This window comes from Juglans regia, chromosome 7 (assembly GCF_001411555.2).
Source record: "Juglans regia cultivar Chandler chromosome 7, Walnut 2.0, whole genome shotgun sequence".
In the NCBI taxonomy this organism is placed as follows: Eukaryota; Viridiplantae; Streptophyta; class Magnoliopsida; order Fagales; family Juglandaceae; genus Juglans; species Juglans regia.
In genome coordinates, this window is record NC_049907.1 from 20,739,448 (window position 1) to 20,766,108 (window position 26,661).

Below are 26,661 nucleotides of genomic sequence, written 5' to 3' on the forward strand. Positions count from 1 at the left end.
TTATAAAGAGCATGCATCGTGTTGTTTGGGCACGACGTACGTACGTAGCCACCATATATATGTAATCCTAATTAAGTACTATATAGTTCGAATTAATTAATGTGTTTGAGAATGAATCGATCGATCGAGTAATTAAGAATTAATTGGGAATATTCACATGCAATCTGGTTATATTATCATGATAGATTTTGTAGATACTCAAAAAACTAAGATCATTCATCATGACTTCTCAATCTTATACTAGTCGTGCTAATGTCAATCCATATGTACAGAGATTATAAATTTATTGAATTATTCTTAATATACAATGAAGAAGAGAGCAAATTCTGCAATCCTAAGTACAAATTTAAATAAGTACTACAATATGATACGGCACAAAATTATATTTGACCCTGCATCTAGCTGATTAAGAAGAAAACAATTACGATTGAGCATCTAAATTAGATCATGATCAAGTTATGCCACTATTTATGCATGAAGTATGTTATATATATGTAGTACTACTAGTACTTGAGGTAGAGCCAGCATCCCATTCTTCGTTCATTTCAATTTTGACGTATTCGTTCTCATCATATGACTTTTGTTGAAAGTTAGAAGCTTTCCCCAAAGTTTTAATTGCCTCTAACTCCATTGCGACTTCTTTCATCGTAGGTCGTTTCTCACCAGTCAAGTTCAAACACCTTTTTACAAGGTTTGCAATTGCAACAATTTCTTCTTTTTCCACTTCCTTCAAAATTTGATTGTCGAGAATATCAAAAAGATGGTTCCCTTCAACTGAGCAAATAAAATATGTGGCTAAACTTTTGATTTTTGGCGTCCTTGTTGAAGATATGGCTTCTTTGCTTGTCAAGAGCTCAGCAAGGACAACACCGAAACTATAAACATCACTTTTTTCTGTAAAGTGACTTGTCTGGAAATATTCTGGATCCAAGTATCCAATAGTACCTTGAACTTTTGTAGTCAAGTGAGTTTGATCTAGAGTAATGGATCGTGAAGTTCCAAAGTCTGCTACTTTTGCTCTGTACTTATCATCTAAGAGTATGTTTGTGGACTTAATGTCTCGATGATAAATAGGAGATGAAGTTTCTGAGTGTAGGTAAGAGAGAGCTCCAGCAACTTCCTTGGCAACTCGTAAGCGCATTTCCCATGTCAATGAAAGCTCTTCATTTTGGTCACTGAAATATTGCGAAAGAGTTCCATTAGGAATGAATTCATAAACTAGTAGAGGAACTTCTGTCTCCAAACAACAACCAAGCAGCTTAACTATATTCCTATGGTTAATCTGTGAAAGAATGACAACTTCGTTAATGAATTCTTCTAGTCGCCCTTCATCAATTATCTTGGACTTTTTTATTGCAACAATTCTTCCATCCGTCAACATGCCTTTGTAAACAGTTCCTTGTCCTCCTTGGCCAAGTATTCTATTTGCATTAAAATGGTCGGTGGCCTTCTCCAAATCTTTTGAACTAAACAATTTGTTGTTTTCAACATTCCCTTCACTTGAAGACAATTGTTTTTGTAATAGAAGTCCACCATTTCGTTTGAAGAACTTCTCCCTCTGTTTAATCATCTTCTTTTTCTTTACAACTTTGTATGACCACCATCCGCCTATAAGTATAACTAATACTCCAAGGCTCGTGCTAATTCCTGCTCAATTAAATGAAATTGGAAAGAAATCACATATCAAACAACTCAAAAGCCATTAATTACTTTTACTCCTTGCAATAGTAAATTAGATAAAGTAGCACACAACTTCTTTGAGTGTTTGAAAGCAAAGTATTTTGGCAGCACTCCAAGAGCTTGCAAATACATTAGAAATCATGCGCTAGCTATTGACAAGGGAAAGTATATAAAAGACTAAACAAAAAGGCCAATTATATATATTTTTTTTATAGAAAGGATAATTTCATTAATCAACTGGAAACATGATTACAGACAATTATCAAGCCATAAGACTTGAGAAATACAGTCTGGAATACAATCCAACCATAAATTAATACTTTCAACATTGAAAGCATTCCTAGCCAACTCATGAGCTACCATATTCTCCTTCCGATATATATGTGAAAAGCTACAAGATCCAAAACAAGAAGACAGTTTTTTAATTTCATGGTATAACACACCCAACATAGAGTTATTCATATATACTGTCGTCCTGTAGAGCTTCAACAATGATCAAGCTATCACTTTCCACCACAAGTTTTGAAATTCCCATTGTATTTAGAGCATCATTAATGTTGACAGTCATTCATGGCATGGCAAATGAATTTTACCATGGAATATTTCTATATATAGATCAACTTTGTTAATGATTGCAGGTGATCAGGTGAACAAGAAGATATGCTCTACAAAGGCCATTAATGGGGAAATCTAATATTTTTAGACGTATTGTCTTGAAACTTATATTAAATCATGGTTTTTTTACAAGGGCCGATAATTAACTGCAAACTAATTCTTTAGCAGAGTCCGAATTAATACATGTAAAGTGATGAAAATAAGATATCGGGACGTACTTCGTGAGCATTAATACGCATGCAATTACTTAACCCAAGAGAAAAAAAAGCACTATAAATAATTAAGAAGACATACCGATAACAATGGAAAACCTGGTATCCTTAGCTGGGATACAGAGGTATGAGCCATCAGTATTTACACATGAATGATTATCACCACAATTGTTGAGCGTTTGGTCTGCGCACTCGTCAATATCTGGCATTACAAAGTATAATATATAATTAAACACATTATAACACACACACACACACATATATATATATATATATATATATATATATATATATACGAGGAAGAAGCAAACTAGATCTGGAAGAGATGTTTTCGCGATCTTCCAAATATTCATGCGTGTTGGCTCTTTGAAAGTTTCAACTTCCATGCTACTCGGTTTTCTACTTACCCAATTAGTGAAAAAATATCGTGAGGCCCTTAATTTGCTGTACTTTACAGCTTAGACTATATATCAACATATAGCTAGCTAGAATGATCATTATATATCTAATTTCAAATATAAAGGAAATTATTTGTGCAAGCTCAAGGCGTGAAAATCCTTTGAAAAAAACGAAACCGGCCATTTGAAAAATCTATTTTTTTATGGTGGGTTCTACATGATTTTTCAAATATCCTAAACCTAGTATTACTCGAATTAATTACGTACCTTGACATGATCCTTCATGATCAGGAAGATAGGGATTTCCTTTAAAGCCGGACATGCAAAAACATTTAAAGGTAGAGTTACCCTGAAAAGAGGGATTATCTCGATCTGTTTTACAAAGTCGAGAGGTGGTTCCATCATATGCCTTGGCAATCCCCCAATCCAATACCACTGGAACTGACATATTTGGGGTTGGAGTTGTGAACTGACTCAGGAACCACAAATAGTCTACCAAGAATCCATATTTGCATCCTTCAATGGCATTGTATGAAGTAATAGGTTGCTCTATCTTCGTAATAAAACCACCACAATTTGAAGGGATTGTGGTTTTGCAGCAGTCAGTACGGTTGCCGCATCTGCTTCTACTATTTAATATTAATCCACTTTGGCTACCACAAAGGGACTTGCACCCACCATATGAAATTGAGCCATCTGGGGACCATATTGAGGTAGTCATGTTCAAGTCGCAACTCACGGGCATCGTAATGAATTTGTTGATGCGGTCCGAGAAAACGAAAGGGCTTTCTACTAACTCCGAATGATTGCCTATCGTTCTCGTGAAATTGTCACACTTCGAAAATATCGGATAGTTGACGCGAACTGCGGCTTCTTCAAGTTGAATGTCCAGCACTTCCAGGTTGAACCTTTTCAAGAATGGTTTGGGAGGGCCTGAGCCCGAGGAGAAGGAGGCCGAGGAGTCAGTATTATTATTATTAATACAGACAACTTCAAACCAATGGTCAACGTAGCAGCCAGCTCCTATTCCAAAAGGGTATGGAATAGTAACATTATTCCCACAGTCCGCTTGACATGATGAGTTCATAATATTGCTTGTTACATTAACGTCGACATTCGTTGCTCCTGTGAATATTGCAGTAATCATCAAACACAGCAACAAAATGATCATCATGATCATCTGGAACATGATCACCCTTTTCATGATTTCCATCGTTCGGCCGATCGGATCTGATCTCTCTCTCTCTCTCTCTCTCTCTCTCTCTCTCTACATATATATATGATGAGGAAGGATGATATTGATGATGAATGGGAGAATGCAAGGAGTGTTAATAAGCAGCAAATTAGCCCAAAGAGTACCGAGTTTTTATATATAGTGGGATTAATGATCTTTCCGTCAATTGCAATACATGATGCAGACATTTTCTATATATGCAAGGAGCCTAGCAATTCAGATCGAGAAGAAGTCTCAATATATATGGAATTTTCGTTCTTTTGATAAAGTCTAGCGCAGCCTTTATTGATCGAGAAGAAGTTATTTTGTTCTCCAGACTTTTACGCGGGTCAATCATGATGTTCTAGTACACATGATCACTACGTACGTAGTACGTACGAAAAAGTCTTCAATAAACAAGCTGCAGATGTTGCTGGTCAAGTACTCTTCCTCGAGTTGTCGTTTTAATTCCTTAAATATCAACGTATGACTTTGATTATATGGGTGTTTCAAAGCTCATTTATTAGCATCTGAGCTTCCAATATTATTCTTTGACTCATATTCAACCTGCATCCAAATCTTTCTCAAGTACTTGTTCATCCATTTCCTATTTTAGCCATTTTTCTCTCATATATATATATATATATATATATATACATATTTATATATATACACTACAAGAAATCTGGCCTTTTCCAACGATTTTAAAATTGTCACAAACAAAATCGCTGCAAATAGATGTTATTTCTGGCGATTTTCAAGTCGCCGCTAAATTTTCTATGTGAAGTTGGGAAATGGAGGAATATAATTTTGGCTTGACTTGTTGCAGCGACTTTTCAATCTTTAGCGGCGACTTTTTTCGCCGCAATAAATAATTTTGCACTGTAGCATGTGAATTTTCTGTCGAAATGGAAAATCGCTGTAATTAATGTATTTTGCGGCGAAAATTGTCGTCGTAACAAAATATACTGCAATGAAAACTTATTAGCGGCGAATAAAAATCGCCGGAAATAGCACATAAAATTTAAATGCACCGGGTTAGGTTTTCTCTCATTTGTTTCCCTCGCAGAACTCTCCCCGCCCCCCTCTCCCCACATTCTTCTCCTTCAAGCCTACGCCACGCACAGCCGTCACCGACGACCCCACCACGCCACCGCCACCTCACCTCGACAGCCAACCCCTCCTTTTCCCCCAGCCCCCGCGGCGATCTCTTGCCTTTTCCCCAAATCTAGCCTTACCTCTCTCTCTCGGATTTCTCTATATCGCCGCCGTTGGGGGCGCCGTTCGCCACCACCCACACCTCGGCGCCGTCGACAGTCCTCCGTTGCAGCCTCCTTCTCCTCCACGCCTAGCCGAGCAGCCCGAGGCCCTCCCTCTCTCCCTTGCTCTGTTCTTTGATTCTTTGATGTGTAGTTTTTTCGATTTCTTTATTTTGTATGTTATTTGCTTATATGTTGTGGGTTTGCTTATATTCTTTGTATGTTATTTGCTTATATGCTGGACATTTACTTCATGTGCTGGATATTTTGGGTCTTTCCTTTTCTTTTTCCTTAATTTTCTCAATGATAATGCTGGCTTATTGATTTGATGTTAACAGAATAACTTGTGTGGTTGGTACACTTGGAAATTAGAACTGTATAGGTTCTTTTGGGTTCCTTTAGCTGCCCCATTACATTGGACAGTTATATTAGGTTGGGCTTAACTGATTGATTTTAGTTAGTTAAGATAAATGTAATAAAAAGTGAGTTAGCTTATTGCATTGGCATTGGGAAATAAAGTCATTTCTTGATCTTGGGAGGTTGGTTTCCTCAAACAAACTTGAAGTGTAAGTGTGTATGACAAGTTATTTTCATTCTTGAGTGTAAGTGTGTATGACTAGTCATTTTCTTGTTTTTCTTTTAAACAACCATGAGATTTTAGAGATTGTCCATTTCTTTGACTGATTAAACTCAAAATCAGTCAAAGAAATGGACATAGTCTACGGTCACTTGCTCTAGAAGCAGTAGGAAATAAATAGTTTGAAATGAAAAACAGTTTACCATAAGTCTAATATGACTTGCAGATTTCTGCTCTATGGTTTCCTTAGCCTTATGTACTGCATTTAATCTCTAAGATGTGCCTTCTTGGAAATAACATCTCTGTAAGCTGTACTGCATTTAACTCCTCACTTTAATGCCTCTCTTCATTGTCCATACAAGCAATTCCGTAGACCTGACTTGCTTCTGCCAGTATATTAAAAAGCATTATATTATGGGAAAGTTTACAATGGCCGCTTCTATTAGAAACATAGTTTTGTCTTTGAATTGGTTGAAGTACTTGAGAGTATAGTGCCTTTATGAAATAGTCGGGAGTGATCCTTTTTCTTCTGACAAACGGCTAGTGTCAGAAGAAAAGTTATTTATGTACTCATATATATATAGGAGTTCATATATTATATTGACTATAAAATGAACTATTGCCCTTCAGATATGTCTAGTAAATACGTTCCATTGATTAATTTCCATGCAAATCTGTTAAACACATGCACCAGCTTAATATATATTACTATTACATTTGTTTTTTCCTTCCCATTTTTTTTTTTTTTGTTTGAATACGATAATGCACTTCCATTCATTAAGAAACATTACAAAGTTTTCCTCAGATAACCTTATTCACAATTTACTCAGCACCCTCCTCAGTCCAATATTGAAATTCATTCTATCATAAAGGAAATTTATATAATATATGTGCAACCCGGTCCTTTGCCTTCCCTCTTCACAAACTTGATCTGCCCATTCCTGAAAGCTTTCTCAGGTTCATCTTCGCTTGCCTGATTGGTTCTATAATAATACCCCAAGGCAGAAATAACTTATGCTTAGCAACAGATCATACTCCTATCTTATCACTGTATACCAGTTTTTTGGTTATATGTTTTAATTACATATGATAAAATGTAAGTATTCTTCAACTGAAAATAAATGAGCAGCTGATTTTTTCATCTTCCATTCATTTATCATCCTCTCATTATTCCATAGAGTGATATTAAATGTTTGAGAAATGTTTTTGTTATTTTCCACTTGTTAATCAATCATCTAATACCATATAATGATGAGTGGGTATGATGATAAATTATGGTTTATTACATAAGGGGAAAATATCTTCTTTTCCAAAATATACACATTTCCTAATCAATAAGTTTTTCATCAAGTTGACATGCATTTTTTTATCAATGTGTAGTTTTTTCGATTTTTTTATTCTGTCAGTTATTTGCTTATATGTTGTGGGTTTGCATGTTGGGAGTTTATTGTGTTTAGTTTTTTCTTCATGCATTTTTTAACTTCTTCATTTTTGGGTTGTGCTTCATTTATTTTTAGGTTCAGTTGTTCACATTTTTTTTTTTTTTTGTTATCATGTTGGTTTTTTTTTTCTCTTTGAATTTATGCACTTGATTGGTTTGGTTCTTTGAAGATAGTGACTAGCATGAACATGCAGGCCAGCAAGTTGAAAGATAGTGACTGTATACTTCCCGAGCTTAATATTTTAGAAGTTACTCCGGGCCTATATAATCACTACAATCGTGATTAGACTCTTACATGACAAGTTTTCAAAAAAATGAGCTGCTAAGATGGATGGCACTGTCCTCGGCCATAGTGAAGTAGGTCAAAATGCCTAATCATCCTTTTGTTCTCTATTTGCAGTGATATTTTCCTTCATCGTGACAAAAGTTCAATGCCCAAAAACCAAGCAGCATGGAGTGCACGGAATTGTCTTGGAAGTAGAGACAATAAAGTATGTTTGACATACTGGCTCAATGTGCTTCAGGTTGGTTACATGGTCCATCTGTTGAAAGTCTAATTTTATTATTAGTTTATAGAGTCCTTCAAGCAGTAGACTTTGTGCATGTTAATCCTACTGGAGTTGTATTTCCACCTCACATATAGTTGAGCACATTAAAATGACACTGCAAGGCTACTAATTTCCTTTTTAGTCGTACTAATGGATTAAAGAAGTTTGAGATTCTTGACAACAACAAAGTGATAATGGAAAGTCCCACTGCCTGGTAAATTCAAGAATGGAATACAGAACAGGGTAACATTTTCAAAAACACATCCTAAACCTAGAGCTTCCACTTTTTGAACTCAATCACTGTGAATCCTAAACCTAACCTCCTACCAAGTATTATAGTAGATAGGATGCCACTGTAATCACTTTTGATATAGTACTAACCTTGGCCAGCTGCTACTACCATGTTTATTCATAAAAAAAAGGCTTAATACTTCCAGCGAATATCAATTTGTACATCTACTATGTAATGAGTTTGATTAAAGCTACTTATAAAAAAAAACATGAGTTTGAGGTTGACATTATGCGTCTTCTGCATCACAAGAAAGGAACAAACTGGATCTTTAGTGTGATTAAGATGATGAGATATGCTGTGAATGACCGTTGCTCCAGAAGGATAGTTCCAGAGTTTTGGCGTTTATTACAATTTGTTCCGAAATGGGTATGTCACTACAAGATCTTCTATTATTTTGACATTAATGTCTCATCTTATTAGTTTGCCAAACCTCCATTTCATTTGTTTCTTACCAGCATGATAGATAATAGCATGAGGATCCCATATAATTGTCAAAAAGTGCAACTGAATATAAAGACACGCTGGTCAAAGCTGGAAAAAAAACTCCCATTTGACTTTTTTATAAGTTAACTCTCATTTGACTTTTTTGTCTAACAGAATGTAATCGATGTTCATTTTGATCAGGAGAATGTAATCTACTTTGATAATGATCGTTTGAAATTAATAATAGGTGACTTTTGCTAAGTTTTATTATCTAACTTTTGCAAGTGTATTATATAGTGGTGCACTTTTTTTTTTGCGTGCCCAAAACTCTTCATTTGAGGTAGAGCCTTTGAGAGGCTACACGAAGACACCCTTGGTATTTTCAAAAGTTTGTGCCTGGTCTCTAATGCCATTGGTTTCTTAATGGTTATTGATATGCCGCTGCTGTTTCTCCTCCTGCCTTTCTTCCCAAAGGTTAAATATATGTTAATACTTATAATTATGAAACTTCTCTATAACAATTCATACAGTACATTAAATGTTATAAGATCCATATAGTGTACTTTATTTCCTTAGAAATCTACTTAGAATTCGGGTAAAGAATCATACAGAATATGATACTGGTGTAAGAGTTAATTATAGTATCATCAGAAAAATAAATATATTTTTCCCTAACAAACATGATGAACATTGTTATGCTAAACTTTGTTTGGTACGACTAAATATATTAATTCTAGCTAGATCCAACTAGAAAGAAATAATCATTATATGAATTAAGAAGTCCCATAGATTCTCATATGACTATTATTCTCTATTTCAGTAAACTTTAGTCATGGAGATTCCCATATAAATCTCAAATAGACAAACCGCAGTCATGGAGATTCCCATGTTGAAAATATTAAATTGTTTAATTTGAAAGAGTTGGAGCTGGCCACTAACTATAATGCTTCTAACTTTGCAGAGTAGCAGGTGCAGAGATGCCCTTGATAATCATTTTACTTGCAAATAGCTTGAAGATATCAGCTGTCATTAGTACTGTTGTCAATGTATCAAATCGACATCTCAGTTTCAGAAGTAAAACATGCACATCTCAGTTTCAGTTTTTTTAATTTCTCAGTTTTAATTGTCCCTCATCTGCAGGATAGATTATTATTATTATTATTTTTTTATTATATCCTTTTGTTCTCCTTTTCCATTATAGATGTATAAAATTTAAGTAGATGGGTCATTGACAAGCTATTTCACATTACAGTAATGCCAAATATCTGTTTGGAATCAGTCTTAGGTAATTACATGTGTAGACTGCATATCTATACTGTTTTGTGCATTTTTTTATTTTATTTTGTCAAACATCTTTTCCGGCGAGTTTTAATCGCCGGAAATAATTTTTCATAGCAGAAATTTATTTGCGGCGACATTAAATCGCCACAATAACTTTTTTGCAGCGAAACTTACCCGCTGTAAATACTTCCTAATGGCGATAATTTTAAATGGTTGAGAAAAATAATAAGTTATTTGCGGCGATTTATTAAGTTTTTGTGGCGATACATATCGCCAGGAATAGTTGTTTTCAGCGATTTTAAGGATAAATCGGAAGGCCATTTCTGTCGATTTTTTTGAACATTTACGACAGACTAAAATCGCCGAAAATAGTAGATTTTCTGACGATTTTTTCCAATCGCCGCAATTGATCAAAAATGGCTTTAAGATTGTGGCGAACCCGCAGCGATTTATAAATCGCCGCAAATGATCAAATGTAGCAATTCTGAAGGGTATTTGCGACGATTTTAAGCGCTGAAAAAGACCATTTTTCTTGTAGTGATATATATATACACACACATATACATACTACTAAAGGGCAACGTGCGCAGTACGTGTGCCCTATTGACCAATTTTGTTATGTTTCAAATTTTTAACTATAGACAGACATATTTATGTACAGATTTATAACTATAATACAATAACTTATAACTATCAAGTTATAACTATGTACATATATTTTTAAAGTTTATATGTACAGATATTTCACAAAAACCATTCTTCAAAATACAAAGACCATCAAAATAGTGTTTCACAAAAAGTTATTTCAGACTTCTAAAAGGAAAAGATATCACAAGTCAAGTTGGACTCTATCACTCCAAGGAAATAACCTTTATATAACAATCAACTCCCCCACAAATTTGACAGGCTCTCTACCGGCTCTCTCCATGCATTCTCCACCAACTCTTCTGAGACTAAATTCTCTCATTGTATTGAGTAATATGTGAGGCCATGAAACATTGTAAAATCATCACCTGATATAGTGGATTTTGCCCCCAACAACCCATCAACTTAGGCTTTTATGCCGAATCACATAAATTTATGTGTCTCTCTTTTATTTACTTTTATTCATTTATTTATTATTTATGTTATGGATGAACGCGATGAGTACCGTATCGAAGCCCGAATCACCAACGTGGATCGGGGATGACTCTTTCTTTCTTTCCGATCTGTAATGCAATTTTTGGCATTAACAGTTGGTGTCGCCTGTGGAATCAACTTTTTCTCTATACCGGAATTGGGAGAAGGATATTCTTTGACTCACGGGATCATATACAAAAGTTCAAATTTCTTGGTTCGTGAGATCGTCTCCAAAAAAATAAATAAATATATATATATTTATATATATTAGTTATATGCTGCCCGCCACACCCCTGCATTATGTGAATTATACACTCACAAGATCGTCATCAAAACATCAGATAAGATCTCCTCAACTTTGCTATTTTTCTTGTTGTTTACATTCTAACACTGCAGCAAAAAAAAAACAAACAAAAAAAAAAAAAAAAGGGGCACTACATGCGTGCACTGTGCGCATGGCACATGCACCGCAAACGTGAACCACACACCTTGCATGACATGCACGGTGGGTGTGATGAGTGCACCTCACCATGCACCCATGAAACTCACAGCGGCAGAATGGCTGCTCGCCGTCCCACTTAGGCGGTAGGGTCCCCGTTTGACCACTCCACTGCCGATGCCTTGCCGCCTAAACCCTAGAAACAAGCCGAACAGACATACTGACTAACCTTGAGATGATAAAGCCACCAGCAGTAGCTAGATAAGCGGTCGGTGCTTTCTGTTTTCGACAAGATGGTCCTCGACCAAGGAAGTGGACCTCGCCGGCTAGCTTGCCACCAACCCCACATTGACGGGCTTAGATCTGCACCTCCCACGATGACCGTGAGCTATTGAAGCGACCAACAACCACCTCCTGCCTCGCAGACATTTTCTGTCGTCGATGAAGGTGGTCCTCGATCAAAACGACATTCCTTGCCATCGAGCTTCACCGTAGCAACACACAGTTGACATCGTGCACTATGCGAGCACTGAGAGCACATTGTGGAGCACCCCGAGGGAAACAACTCGACCACCACCCAGCCCGCTGTCGTCTTCTATTGCCGGCATGGTTGTTCCCGACCACGGTGACACCCGTTACCGTCAACTCTCAACACTGTCACCGAAGCTCTCTATTGGATCTATCTGATGCCAACACCACAATGTGCTCACTAGCCCAGCCCAACTGTGAGCTCGTGGAGCCGCCCATGGCCACACCATGCACCGCTTGCCTTTTCCATAGCCGTCACAGTGTTCCTCGTCATCCCTTGTCGCCCAGTGTCACAGTGTTCCTCGCTGCCAAGAACGATTATGTACAAACTCCTGTGACGACCGTGAGCAAAAGAGGTCAACGTGAGTTGTCATCTAACTCGTTGTGGTCTTCTGTTGCTATGAACGTTTGCTCCCCACAAAATTGCTGCCAACCATATGTTCCTTCACCACAATGAGTTTCCTTCCGAACAGTACTTGTCGCCATAATTCCACTCTAGCTCCCACCAGTTGTTCTCGCCACTACAAGTTGCTGGCCGTTACGTGTTTCCTTGCCACAAGGGTGCTACTAGCTAGTCGCCAGTTGCTGCCCACACAAAGTGCCGCTTGCCAGTTGCCAATTGCTGACCACACGAAGTGTTGCTCGCCAATTGCTCAACGCACAAAGTGTTCCTCGCCAGTTGCTCTCCCACATGATGATGCTCGCCAATTGCTCACCACATGAGGTAGCTTGCTAGACCGTAGCTCATCGCGAAGGTCCAGTCGCCATCTAACGCCCCATTGAAGCTCCTCACCAATAGTGCTCGCCACCATAACTCCACTGAAGCTCCTCGCCAGCGGTCCTCGCCACAACAAGTTGCTGCCAGTTACGTGTTTCCTCGCCACAGTGGGTTTAGTCACCACAGGGACTTCAGTTGTCCATGCATGGATTGCTCATTGAGAGGTGCCGCTCACCAATTGCTTGACCACGAGATACTCCCCTCCAATTACGCAACACACAGAGTGTTCCTCGCCAGTTGCTCTCCCACACATTGTTGCTCGCCAATTGCTCGCCCACAAAGTTTTGCTCACCAATTGCTCACCACATGAGGTATTCCTCTCTAGTTGCACACCACGTAGAGGACCCCTCTTCATACACATTATTTTCCATGTCATTCGTATGAATTTTACTCAACGATAGTCCGAGCAAAAGAAAAAAAAAAGATTTAATTGACTCGAAAGTGAACTCGCCAAAGACAAAGAATTTTCATTGCTACAAAAGCACCCAAAGATGAACAATTTTTCCATGCAAAAATCATTCAGTAGCGAATGATCTCAATCAAGACAAATTACTCTGGTTTGGCTCCTTCAAATTTGTTATTTTATTTTTACTAACGACTTTGAAGTAGTGAGTTTATACAAATTTGAAGGGATTTTATTTGGATCTACATTGTTTCTTTGAGATCTAAAGATATCTCGGTCTGGAGTCCTTAAAACGAATTTTTTTTCTGGTTTCCTTTCATCTCTCCCTCTCTCTATGTCGGTTTCTTTGTTAGAAATTTTGTTTGTGAATCCTTAGAAATTTGAAGAGATTTGTTTGGTACAAATACGACTAGTATTTTTTGTAATGGTGTGAGAAAAATCGGACTGGTATTTTTTGTAATGATTTTTTTGTACAAATCCAACTAGGAATGATTTATTACCGATAGAGGATGTTCACGCACCACACACGGAAATCTGAGATTTTGTTGTTTAGATCTACACATATTACCGATTCTTTGAGATCCTAAGATTTTGTTATTTTTTTGTTCAGCAAACAATATTCGACTTTCGTTTTGTACAAATCCGAGTGTTCTTGTTTTTGGCTTTGTTCTTGTTTCTAGAATCGTCTAAAAGGATTTTTCTTATGAACTTATGTATTTATTTTTTAGATTTAAGTATTGGGTCTGAAGAAACTACTCAGTAAAGAAACTAATATATTTAACTGAGAAAAAAAAACCAAAAGCAATCATACCCACGTGATGCGATGATTCAGAAGCAAAGAAGGAGATTTGGAACACTTGAAGGAACGAAGGCTCTTCGTGAAGATCTAAGGAAATACAGAACACTGTAAATACAAGGGTAGGAAACTTTTTATGGGAAAGCGGAGAGTAAAAGTGAGGAAAAAGCTATGGAATGGATAATCTCAATGGAAAATTAGGAAGACAAGAAACACTGTCGGGAAGAAAAAGGAGAAGAGAAAATAAGTGAGAATTTGCTGAGAAAATAAGGGGCTTTTTTGGAAAATGAAGAATTTACACTTATAGACTGTAGGCAAAAGCAATACCATGAGAAAATAAACGAAAATTTAATTAGAAAAATAGGAATAAAATTGGAAACAAAATATTGGACGAAAACACTTAGGGAAAGAAATGGGAAAGAAATACAAAACAAAGGACAAAATTGGAAAAAAGAAATGAACGAAGACCTGCTTATTGGCGCTTATTATATATATGATATATATATCCTATCAAATAAGTTCTCGTAGGAGACTCGCATCATTGGTACTAAGGTAACTTCATATATACAAGATGCATATTTGATCTTTGGACGTTTTAAATTTGAACTTTCTTCCTAGGGTTTTGGCATGCGTCCACTTCAAAAATAAAAGGAAATTATTTTTAATATCAACAAGCAAACTAATAATGTTCTTCTAGATAATCATAGGGATATATATATATATATATATATGACTTTCCACCTTTCCACCCACTTGTGAAATATATTACTAAAATAGTTTTTCTACTCTTCACGCCCACATGTAGGTATACAACATATATATATACCTGTTAAAAGTAAAAAAGAAAAAAAACAAGTGTGTGACGTAGGGATGATAAGTATAATTTTTCTTGGTAAAAAACCTTTAAATTTCTATCCATCCCCTATTTTTTCTTTCCAACCGCACAACTCCTCGTCCTCCTCCTACTTCTACTCTATCTCCTTTCCGGCCTACTCCTTCTACTAACTACTCCTTCTACTCACAACATTTGCCCAAGTTTTTGTTGATATTAGCATTTGATTTCCTCTTCCTCAAGTTCAATTCGAATTGTTATAGGGTTCGATTCTTTTTGTCCCTTTTTAAAAAAAATGGTCAACACAAGGCCTATCAGATCCATACCCAATTAATAAGTTTCTGAAAATACAACTACACTAATCAGAATCGAATTAGGTAATACAAGAGAACTTCTAATATATGCGGAATAGAACACAAAATATTTAATTTATAATTCATTCCAAAATGGTTCTTTGACAACTAGAGTTTTTTTTTTTTTTTTTTTATAAGAAACAAACATTTCATTAATAGAATAAATATTACAGACATTTATCAAGCTAAATAGCTTGAGAGATAAAGTCTGGAAAACAATCAAACCACATTGTGATACTCTCAACATTCCAAGCATACTGGGCAAGCTTGTGAGCTACCCCATTTCCTTCTCTATAAACATGTTGAATTTGACATTCAGTATATAAAGCATGAAGCTTCCTAATTTCAAAAACCAGCTCCTCAAGCAAAGGTGCAGCTTCAATTTCGGCATTCACCACTTGCACAGCCATTAAACAATCTAATTCCACAACTAATCTAGAAATTCCCAGACCAGCACAAAGTTGCAAAGCTCGTAAAATAGCTAAAAGTTCAACAGCTTCCACATTAAGCCCTTCGTCCTCAACTTTAGTAGCTGCCCACACAACTTCACCCTTATCATCTCGTAACACCAAACCAACACCAGCTTTGTGAACATCCCCAAACATAGCACCATCAACATTAACTTTTAACCACTCTATAGGAGGCGGCTTCCATTCATAGAAACTCCGGATCATAGGCCATGATATTAGCTTAACTTCCTTAAAAGAATCAAGCACCGATAATGCATTATTAATGACTTGCTACACGACAATAGATCTCTGCTCATGCACCATCTGGTTCCTCCTCCACCAAAAACCCCAAGCTAGACAAAAAAGTAGAGCTAACTCCCCTTTCGTACCCTGCTCCACAACCTTCATCGCAACCTGCATAACAGACATATCTCTATCCAATGTTTGCATTATAGGTACCAACAAATTCCAACTAGGAAAAATAGACTAACAAAAGAAAGTGCATGTGCAAGATTCTCGGTCCCTCCCCTACAAAAACAGCAAGAAACATCACTTAAGACATGTCTCTTATACAGATTAAATTTTGACGGTAAACCCTATTTGCATGCCCGCCAAGCAAATATCTTAATTTTGTGTGGGACTTTCATTTTCCACAAAACCTTTCATAATTTCCTCAGCTGGTTAGAATTTGAACATTTCCCTTGCGTCCCGTTTTTCCTCTCCATAGCCATCCGATAACAGCTTCTTACACTAAACATTTCATTCCTTTCTTGAGACCAAATCCACAGATCTTACTTTTTCTACATGCACTACCTTCAAATTTTCAGTTGAAATACCAAAATGAAATATGAATGTTGAATTCCTTTGGGTTCTTAAGTGAATGCTAGTTTGGATATTGCAAGGTCACTTATAAGAAGTGTAGCTTTTGCACAGCAAAGCATTTGTGTAGCAATGTGGTTCTTGATGGAGGTCGGATCGTTGGCTTTCAACTCTCTAGGATGGGAGTGTGAGAGCTGAAGACCATTATTCATTCATGTTCTTTTGTTTCGTGACAAAAGATGAATATCTTGGAATTGAAATAAAATTTTTAAAATATAACAACTTTACAATTATCTTCTAAGAAAAATGCCATTATTTTTATTTTGAAGTTTCAATCTAAAATTAAAAAATAAAAAGTTTGAAAAATAAAAAACAAAAAATTGGTTGTTGACCACCTATCAAGCGTAGGGACCCCAACAAAATACCTTCAAAAGGATAGGCAACGCTTGTAGCCACAACGAGAGTGGTTGTGGCCATTTTGTGGGCATGAGGGTGGTTGCACCACCCAGGCCAACCCCATGCTCATGACCACCCCCATGGGTTTTGGTGGCTGTCTTCAGCCGGCCACCAACAAATTTTTTTAAAAAATAATAAAATGTATTTCTATAAATTTTATATCCATGGTTGTAAAAAATTAAATTCTTTGTTTGAAAAAGTTTTAGCTTAGGTGGTCAAAATTGAGCCACCATGAAGTGGCCTCAGGTGGCTCCACCTTTGGGCGAATAAATCCCTTCCCTAACAACTCGTTAATTTGCGCTTTCAACTCCTTTAACTCTTCTATAGGTGCCCTTTGAGTTGGAGTTGTACCTAGCTTTATTTGCAAACATTTCTGGAAAATCCTCAATCACTGGTACTCCCTAAACTCTCTTACTCTCATCTGGCTTATCTACAACTAACATCAGATAAGTCAATGCACCATCAGCAATACATCTTCTGGTTTGCAGGGTAGAAATTACTAGAGGGTTAGCTCTAACGATGTTCCCTACATAACAAACCCTATCTGTAGTTGATGGTTTAAACATAACTTTTCTTCTACGCCAATCTATCTTTGCGCAGTGCTTGGGTAACCAATACATACACAAAATCATATTGAGGCCTCGTTTGTATTCGTAACTCATCTCAACCTACCTCAACTCATCTCATCTCATAATTACAACTTTCTCAAATTCTCACACAAAATATAATAAAAAATTCAACTTTTTCAAATTTCAATACAACTTTCTCAAATTTTCACACAAAATATAATAAATAATATAACTTTTATTCTACTATTCACAAACCATCTCAACTCATCTCTGAATCCAAACCACTCCTGAATCTCATCAAATGGAAAATGATAAAATATGCTCTTAAAACGTGTCCCTCCACTTCAACGGGGAATATTTTGACCACTCGGGTTCAACTAAATGTATTCCCATATGGAATTGTCACCACAACTTTCCAAGGTATCAAATGATCTGTTTGCACATTGCACATTCGCACAAACGTTGAAGATACAAAGGATTGTGTTGCAGCCTACTCGAACAATCGGCAAGCCGTGTATTGTAACAGCTTGACATTACCTAACATTGTTAATATTACACTACCATTAACTAACAGATCAAACAATTCTTAACTAACTATTAAGACATGAAAGGTTCGTAGTGATACAAGTGATTACTCCTACTTACTCTGCATCCACCCTGTGACACCTCCCAACCCCCCCTATGCTTCGAATTTAGCACAGCTCCAAGGGTTGGGACAAGATCCAGTTCAAGACAATTAACATGTAATGCATCTAACATGTTTCTAGCAGTATGAATGAATCGTAATGGAAAATAACTAAGTTAATCATTGGTACCAAAACAAACTAGTGATCCCAAATTAAAACATAACTTCCAAAATATAGCATATTTGTTCGTGGTCCATGCTCAAACTCATCATCCAAAACTTAAGCTGCTGCAATGGAGCATCATATTCCTTATGTTATTGTCATAACATCAAAAAGAACTCTCATGTTTCTTCCTTAAAAGTAAAACAATTTCCAAAAATAGCAAAGGAAATTTCATTCTCCCATCATGATCGGGTTCCTCATCAATCAACCTCATCCAAACTAGTTTGCTTCACCTCATCCTGAGCGATCACTTCTTCCCTTGTCACAACATCTACCATTATGGGGTGGGAATGGTAGTGAGACTACCACTGTGAAATTTATTTAAATCTCAGTAAGTTATGCCACAAGCATACATAAAGATAATATAAGCATGACTAATAATAAATATGAAATGTATGCATGGACATAAACCCCCATCCGGGACTGTTAATATCCTATCCGAGGTCGTTGATAGTTTTTCATTAACCCAAGGGATTCCACTCACACCGGAGTGTCTCCCTGGAAAGCTAGCCTCCTTGATGAGTGTAGAAGAGGAAACAGACCTCATCAATCCTATCTGGAACCGTTATTTTTCCATCTGAGGTTGTTGATAGATCTTCATCAACCTTTGAAATTCCACTCCATCTTTACTCACTCTAGAATGGACAAGAGAGTCCCATGAGAAAAAACCTCGTTCTTGTGTATGTGAGTGCCTATGTGGAGACTGTGAATGCCCGTGTGGCAAATATCTACATGATGATCATTTGTATTATAATACCTAAGCCCAATGCCCTAGCCCAAACCCAGGCCTAGGCCCATGAGGGCCTACCAATAGAGGCCAAATGACATCGTTAGATACGTATCCCTCTCCTTTCATTTTTCTTCCTAAGCGTTCCCCCCCCCCCCTCCTGACCTCCTTCCCGTCAGTTTTTTTTTCTTCCCCCATTTTTTCCTCCCCGATCCCATCTTCCCCCATACTTTCAATGTTTCTCACCCCCACTCTCCCTCCCTCTCCCTCTCCTATGACTTTCCTTGTGATCGGGTGCTACTTATTCAGGGGTATACCCAAATCGGTGTCACCGTCAAGCCTCTATACTAGAGTAGTTGGTGAATGATGGTAAGGCTCTTTCTCACTCCCTCTCACATTCTCTATTTCCTTTCCTTAGTCCCTCCGTGCGCCACATTAATTTTTATTTATTTTTCTTTCCACTGAATAGTCATGCGAGACTACCTTAGTTCGAGGGTTTTGGTTTCAGTCAAATCCTCTCACCAAAGTTATAGTTGTACGGTAAGTGTTTTTTTCCCATGTGCCCTGTCTCATATGGAAAGGCATCTCAAATTGTTTAAATAATCACTAATACGATTAATAATGTTGGAGGGAGTTCCAACAAAGTGTTTAATAATAGTATAAATCAAAGTATTAATACCATCAGAGATACCCCTTCCTATGGCTTATTAAAAAAATTAAAAAAAATTATATTCAATACAAATTAATAGCGCCTGAAAACACATAAACAAAAAGATTAAAATCTGAGATTTCCTCTATCATTTTATGTTTGTGTTTTTATTTTTTTTTAATAAGTCACGTGGTACATCAAGGGAACAAATTGAGTAGTATAAATTAGGGGACATAGTAACATTACTCTATATATGAGACTATGACCATCAATTTATTAATTTTTTATTTTTATAGTGGAGGATAATTATGTCATTTCATTACAAATTGGGTCGTTCATGTTAACTTGTCTTCATTTTACCCACCTCCAATTTTGAGAAATATTTGGGTTTACCATCTTTGGTGGGTAGGAAGAAGATTGCCTCTTTCCATTCTTTAATTGATAGAACCTGGTCTCGGGTCTCTAACTGGAGGACCAAATTTCTCTCTGCAGTAGGAAAGGAAATTTTGCTCAAAGCTGTGCTCCAAGCCATTCCCACCTATGCAATGGGGATGTTCCTCCTACCAGCTTCTATAACAAGGAGACTAAACCGGATTTTAAGGAGGTTTTGGTGGGGTTTCAATGAAGATTCTTCAAAAATTCAATGGGTCAAATGGGAGCAACTTAGTGGCAGGAAGGATAATGGAGGATTGGGATTTCGAGATCTAAAATGTTTTAATATTGCCTTACTCTCCAAGCAGGGATGGAGGATACTCCAAAATCCTACATCCCTAGTGGCACAAATCCTAAAGCAGAAATACTTCAAACAAGGAAGTTTACTTGATGCAAAGCTTGGGACTGGGCCTTCTTTTGCTTGGAGAGGAATACACGCTGGATTATCTCTATTAAAAAAAGGCATCAGCTGGAGAGCTGGAAATGGAAAGCAGATTAACATATGGCATGACAGATGGATACCCTTCTTACCTGGACAACAAATTGTGACCCCTCGAGATGATGACTGCTGGTGTGACAAAGTCAGTGATATTATCGATCCTCAATTGAAGATATGGCAGGAGTCTCTCTTAGATGAACTTTTTTCTATTCAGGAAAGAGAGGGCATTAAAGTTATACCCATCAGCTTAGGAGGAAGAGAAGACAAACTTATATGGCAATTCACTCCTAATGGAATCTACACTGTTAAAAGTGGGTACTATCTTGGCAAAGAATTGGAAAGAGAGAAAATAGGAGAGTCTTCAGGCAAAACAATGGACTGTCTGGTATGGAGATCTATCTGGAAGCTCAAGGTACCCCCTGCCACCAGAATGTTTGTGTGGAGGGCATGCAGTGAAGTATTACCCACTATGGCAAACCTGAAAAGAAGAAAGGTGATAAAGGACAGCAGCTGTTTAATCTGCAAGAAAGAATATGAGACTTCTGGACATGCATTATGGGGCTGTAGTGGTGCCCAAGATGTTTGGAGCCAAGGTCCAATAAAAGTGCAGAAATCATCGTCTCGGAGTGACTTGTTCTTTAATATATGGGCAGAATTGATTGGCAAACTTGATTCAGAGGAGTTAAATGAGGCAGCCATTAAATTGAGGCTAATATGGGCGAGAAGAAATGATGTATTACATGGGAAGGCCTTCAAACACCCTCGAGAAATTATTGCACAGGCTAGGACAGAACTAACTCTTCATAATGAGACCATGCAGAAAATGGTTGGTGATAATTCTGAGAACATGACAAGGGTCCTCGAATGGACTAAGCCAGCAGCAGGATGCCTGAAAGTGAACTGGGATGTAGCTGTACAAATGAGAATGGGAAGGATTGGAATTGGGGTAATTATCAGAGATCACCATGGCCTAGTGATAGGTGCTCTTCGTGCTAACAAACCTTTGAAGGGCAGCGTTTTTGATGCTGAAGCTTATGGTTTACTTTTGGCTTATGTTTTTTGTAAGGAGATTGGAGTAAGGCAAATCTGTTTGGAGGGGGACTCAAAGCAGGTCGTGGACCAAATGAACCAAGATAGTCCTAACTGGAGCTTGGGTGGCTGTCTCATATCAGATGCCAAAGAGATTCTAAACTTAGCTGTTGTTTGGTCCATCTCACATGCATACAGGGAAGCTAACATGGCAGCTCACATGCTTGCACAAGCGGCTTACGAGTGTACTGAAGACATGTATGACATTGAGATATGCCCAGCTTGTATCTGTCAAGTAGTTTCTAAGGAAATGAGGCACTAAGATCAGCACTTGTATCTTGGTTTCTTTGTAATACTGATTTAAACTGTATGAGTTTGGAGTTGATTAATGATATCAGTTTTATTCAAAAAAAAAAAAATATGACATAAAGCCAACTCGATTGAGAATGGAGGCATGCATGGGTTGAGAATTTGAGAGTTTTTAATATTTAGCCTTCTCTAAAAGCGAAAAGTTATTTATCTAATAATACTAAATTAAGTCATTAGCTAGATAATGTCATTAATTAATCCATCTGCAGAGATAAATTCACTGAATTATTTATAAGATGCATTAATGGAAATAGCAAATTATGCAACCCGAACTTTAAACAAAATACTAAGCCACAAAATTAGTATATTTTGTCCATCCTGATTAAGAAAATAATAATGGTAGAACTCACCTTGGCCACTTAATTTACACTGGACTTACCCTGATCATCATAATTACCATTTTAAACTCACCTAAAAATTTTAATATGAAAATTAGCTTCTATATATACTGTAGACATATGATGGGCCCATGCCATCCCGGACCACATCCTACGTATTAGATGCTACTAACCCGGCTACCACGTCACTACAAAAAAACTGCTCATTTGCTGTCAGTTAATTATTTCCTGTCAAAATAAATTTATTTTCGTCGCAAATAATTATTCTCGTTGCAAATAACTCATATAAATGTTCATTTTTTCTTGTATACAATACTAACCAATATCTAAACACCTCCACTACTTATAAAGAGCATGCATCTTGTTGTTTGGGCATGACGTATGTACGTAGCCACCATATATATGTAATCCTAATTAAGTACTATATAGTTCGAATTAATTAATGTGTTTGAGAATGAATCGATCGATCGAGTAATTAAGAATTAATTGGGAATATTCACAATCTGGTTATATTATCATGATAGATTTTGTAGATACTCAAAAAACTAAGATCATTCATCATGACTTCTCAATCTTATACTAGTCGTGCTAATGTCAATCCATATGTACAGAGATTATAAATTTATTGAATTATTCTTAATATACAATGAAGAATAGAGCAAATTCTGCAATCCTAAGTACAAATTTAAATAAGTACTACAATATGATACGGCACAAAATTATATTTGACCATGCATCCAGCTGATTAAGAAGAAAACAATTACGATTGAGCATGAAGTATGTTATATATATGTAGTACTACTAGTACTTGAGGTAGAGCCAGAATCCCATTCTTCGTACATTTCAATTTTGATGTATTCGTTCTCATCATATGACTTTTGTTGAAAGTTAGAAGCTTTCCCCAAAGTTTTAATTGCCTCTAACTCCATTGCGACTTCTTTCATCGTAGGTCGTTTCTCACCGGTCAAGTTCAAACACCTTTTTACAAGGTTTGCAATTGCAACAATTTCTTCTTTTTCGACTTCCTTCAAAATTTGATTGTCGAGAATATCAAAAAGATGGTTCCCTTCAACTGAGCAAATAAAATATGTGGCTAAACTTTTGATTTTTGGTGTCCTTGTTGAAGATATGGCTTCTTTGCTTGTCAAGAGCTCAGCAAGGACAACACCGAAACTATAAACATCACTCTTTTCTGTAAAGTGACTTGTCTGGAAATATTCTGGATCCAAGTATCCAATAGTACCTTGAACTTTTGTAGTCAAGTGAGTTTGATCTAGAGTAATGGATCGTGAAGTTCCAAAGTCTGCTACTTTTGCTCTGTACTTATCATCTAAGAGTATGTTTGTGGACTTAATGTCCCGATGATAAATAGGAGATGAAGTTTCTGAGTGTAGGTAAGAGAGAGCTCCAGCAACTTCCTTGGCAACTCGTAAGCGCATTTCCCATGTCAGTGAAAGCTCTTCATTTTGGTCACTGAGATATCGCGAAAGAGTTCCATTAGGAATGAATTCATAAACTAGTAGAGGAACTTCTGTCTCCAAACAACAACCAAGCAGCTTAACTATATTCCTATGGTTAATCTGTGAAAGAATGACAACTTCGTTAATGAATTCTTCTAGTCGCCCTTCATCAATTATCTTGGACTTTTTTATTGCAACAATTCTTCCATCCGTCAACATGCCTTTGTAAATAGTTCCTTGTCCTCCTTGGCCAAGTATTCTATTTGCATTAAAATGGTCGGTGGCCTTCTCCAAATCTTTTGAACTAAACAATTTGTTGTTTTCAACATTCCCTTCACTTGAAGACAATTGTTTTTGTAATAGAAGTCCACCATTTCGTTTGAAGAACTTCTCCCTCTGTTTAATCATCTTCTTTTTCTTTACCACTTTGTATGACCACCATCCGCCTATAAGTATAACTAATACTCCAAGGCTCGTGCTAATTCCTGCTCAATTAAATGAAATTGGAAAGAAATCACATATCAAACAACTCAAAAGCCACTGATTACTTTTACTCCTTGCAATAGTAAATTAGATAAAGTAGCACACAACTTCTTTGAGTGTTTGAAAGCAAAGTATTTTGGCAGCACTCCAAGAGCTTGCAAATACATTAGAAATCATGCGCTAGCTATTGACAAGGGAAAGTATATAAAAGACTAAACAAAAAGGCCAATTATATATATATTTTTTTTTATAGAAAAGATAATTTCATTAATCAACTGGAAACATGATTACTGACAATTATCAAGTCATAAGACTTGAGAAATACAGTCTGGAATACAATCCCACTATAAATTAATACTTTCAACATTGAAAGCATTCCCTAGCCAACTCATGAGCTACCATATTCTCCTTCCGATATACATGTGAAAAGCTACAAGATCCAAAACAAGAAGACAGTTTTTTAATTTCATGGCATAACACACCCAACAATGATCAAGCTATCACTTTCCACCACAAGTTTTGAAATTCCCATTGTATTTAGAGCATCATTAATGTTGACAGTCATTCATGGCATGGCAAATGAATTTTACCATGGAATATTTCTATATATAGATCAACTTTGTTAATGATTGCAGGTGATCAGGTGAACAAGAAGATATGCTCTACAAAGGCCATTAATGGGGAAATCTAATATTTTTAGACGTATTGTCTTGAAACTTATATTAAATCATGGTTTTTTAACAAGGGCCGATAATTAACTGCAAACTAATTCTTTAGCAGAGTCCGAATTAATACATGTAAAGTGATGAAAATAAGATATCGGGACGTACTTCGTGAGCATTAATACGCATGCAATTACTTAACCCAAGAAAAAAAAAGCACTATAAATAATTAAGAAGACATACCGATAACAATGGAAAACCTGGTATCCTTAGCTGGGATACAGAGGTATGAGCCATCAGTATTTACACATGAATGATTATCACCACAATTGTTGAGCGTTTGGTCTGCGCACTCGTCAATATCTGGCATTACAAAGTATAATATATAATTAAACACATTATAACACATATATATATTATATATATATATATATATATATATATATATATATATGAGGAAGAAGCAAACTAGATCTGGAAGAGATGTTTTCGCGATCTTCCTATATATATATATATATATATATATATATATATATGAGGAAGAAGCAAACTAGATCTGGAAGAGATGTTTTCGCGATCTTCCAAATATTCATGCGTGTTGGCTCTTTGAAAGTTTCAACTTCCATGCTACTCGGTTTTCTACTTACCCAATTAGTGAAAAAATATCGTGAGACCCTTAATTTGCTGTACTTTACAGCTTAGACTATATATCAACATATAGCTAGCTAGAATGATCATTATATATCTAATTTCAAATATAAAGGAAATTATTTGTGCAAGCTCAATGCGTGAAAATCCTTTGAAAAAAACGAAACCGGCCATTTGAAAAATCTATTTTTTTATGGTGGGTTCTACATGATTTTTCAAATATCCTAAACCTAGTATTACTCGAATTAATTACGTACCTTGACATGATCCTTCATGATCAGGAAGATAGGGATTTCCTTTAAAGCCGGACTTGCAAAAGCATTTAAAGGTAGGGTTACCCTGAAAAGTGGGATTATCTCGATCTGTTTCACAAAGTCGAGAGGTGGATCCATCATATGCCTTAGAAATCCCCCAATCCAAGACCACTGGAACTGACATATTTGGGGTTGGAGTTGTGAAATGACTCAGGAACCACAAATAGTCTACCAAGAATCCATATTTGCATCCTTCAATGGTATTGTATGAGGTAATTGGTTGCTCAATCTTCGTAGTAAAAGCACCAAAATTTGAAGGGATTGTGTTTTGGCAGCAGTCAGTACGGTTGCCGCAGCTGCTTGTACTATTTAATATGAATCCACTTTGGCTACCACAAAGGGACTTGCACCCACCATATGAAACTGAGCCATCTGGGGACCATATTGAGGTCGTCATGTTCAAGTCGCAACTCATGGGCATCGTAATGAATTTGTTGGTGCGGTCCGAGAAAATGAAAGGGCTTTCTACTAACTCCAAATGATTGCCTGTGTTCGTGAAATTGTCACACTTCGAAAATATCGGATAGTTGACGCGAACTGTGGCTTCGTCAAGTTGAATCTCCAGCACTTCCAGGTTGAGTCTTTTCAAGAATGGTTTGGGAGGGCCTGAGCCCGAGGAGGAGTCGGAGGAGGAGGAGTTGGTATTATTATTAAGACAGACAACTTCAAACCAATGGTCAACGTAGCAGCCTGCAGCTCCTATTCCAAAAGGGTAAGGAATAATAACATTATTCCCACAGTCTGCTTGACATGATGAGTTCATAATATTGCTTGTTACATTAA

The 26,661-nt window shown here is 36.8% G+C and overlaps 2 protein-coding genes across 2 annotated transcripts; both read right to left on the minus strand.

The window, feature by feature from the left end:
* Positions 1 to 265: 265 nt before the first annotated feature.
* On the minus strand, positions 266 to 3,235 carry LOC109003450 (wall-associated receptor kinase-like 2). The gene is made up of 3 exons (XM_018981576.2): positions 3,173 to 3,235; positions 2,590 to 2,709; positions 266 to 1,647 (listed from the first exon to the last, which is right to left on the minus strand). Exons 1-3 carry the CDS (start codon positions 3,225 to 3,227, stop codon positions 485 to 487), a joined length of 1,338 nt encoding a protein of 445 aa, XP_018837121.2. The 5' UTR covers positions 3,228 to 3,235; the 3' UTR covers positions 266 to 484.
* A 19,832-nt stretch (positions 3,236 to 23,067) lies between these two features.
* LOC118349045 (putative wall-associated receptor kinase-like 11) lies at positions 23,068 to 26,033 on the minus strand. Its single transcript, XM_035692500.1, has 3 exons — positions 25,822 to 26,033; positions 25,160 to 25,279; positions 23,068 to 24,256 (listed from the first exon to the last, which is right to left on the minus strand). Exons 1-3 carry the CDS (start codon positions 26,000 to 26,002, stop codon positions 23,094 to 23,096), a joined length of 1,464 nt encoding a protein of 487 aa, XP_035548393.1. The 5' UTR covers positions 26,003 to 26,033; the 3' UTR covers positions 23,068 to 23,093.
* Positions 26,034 to 26,661: the final 628 nt, after the last annotated feature.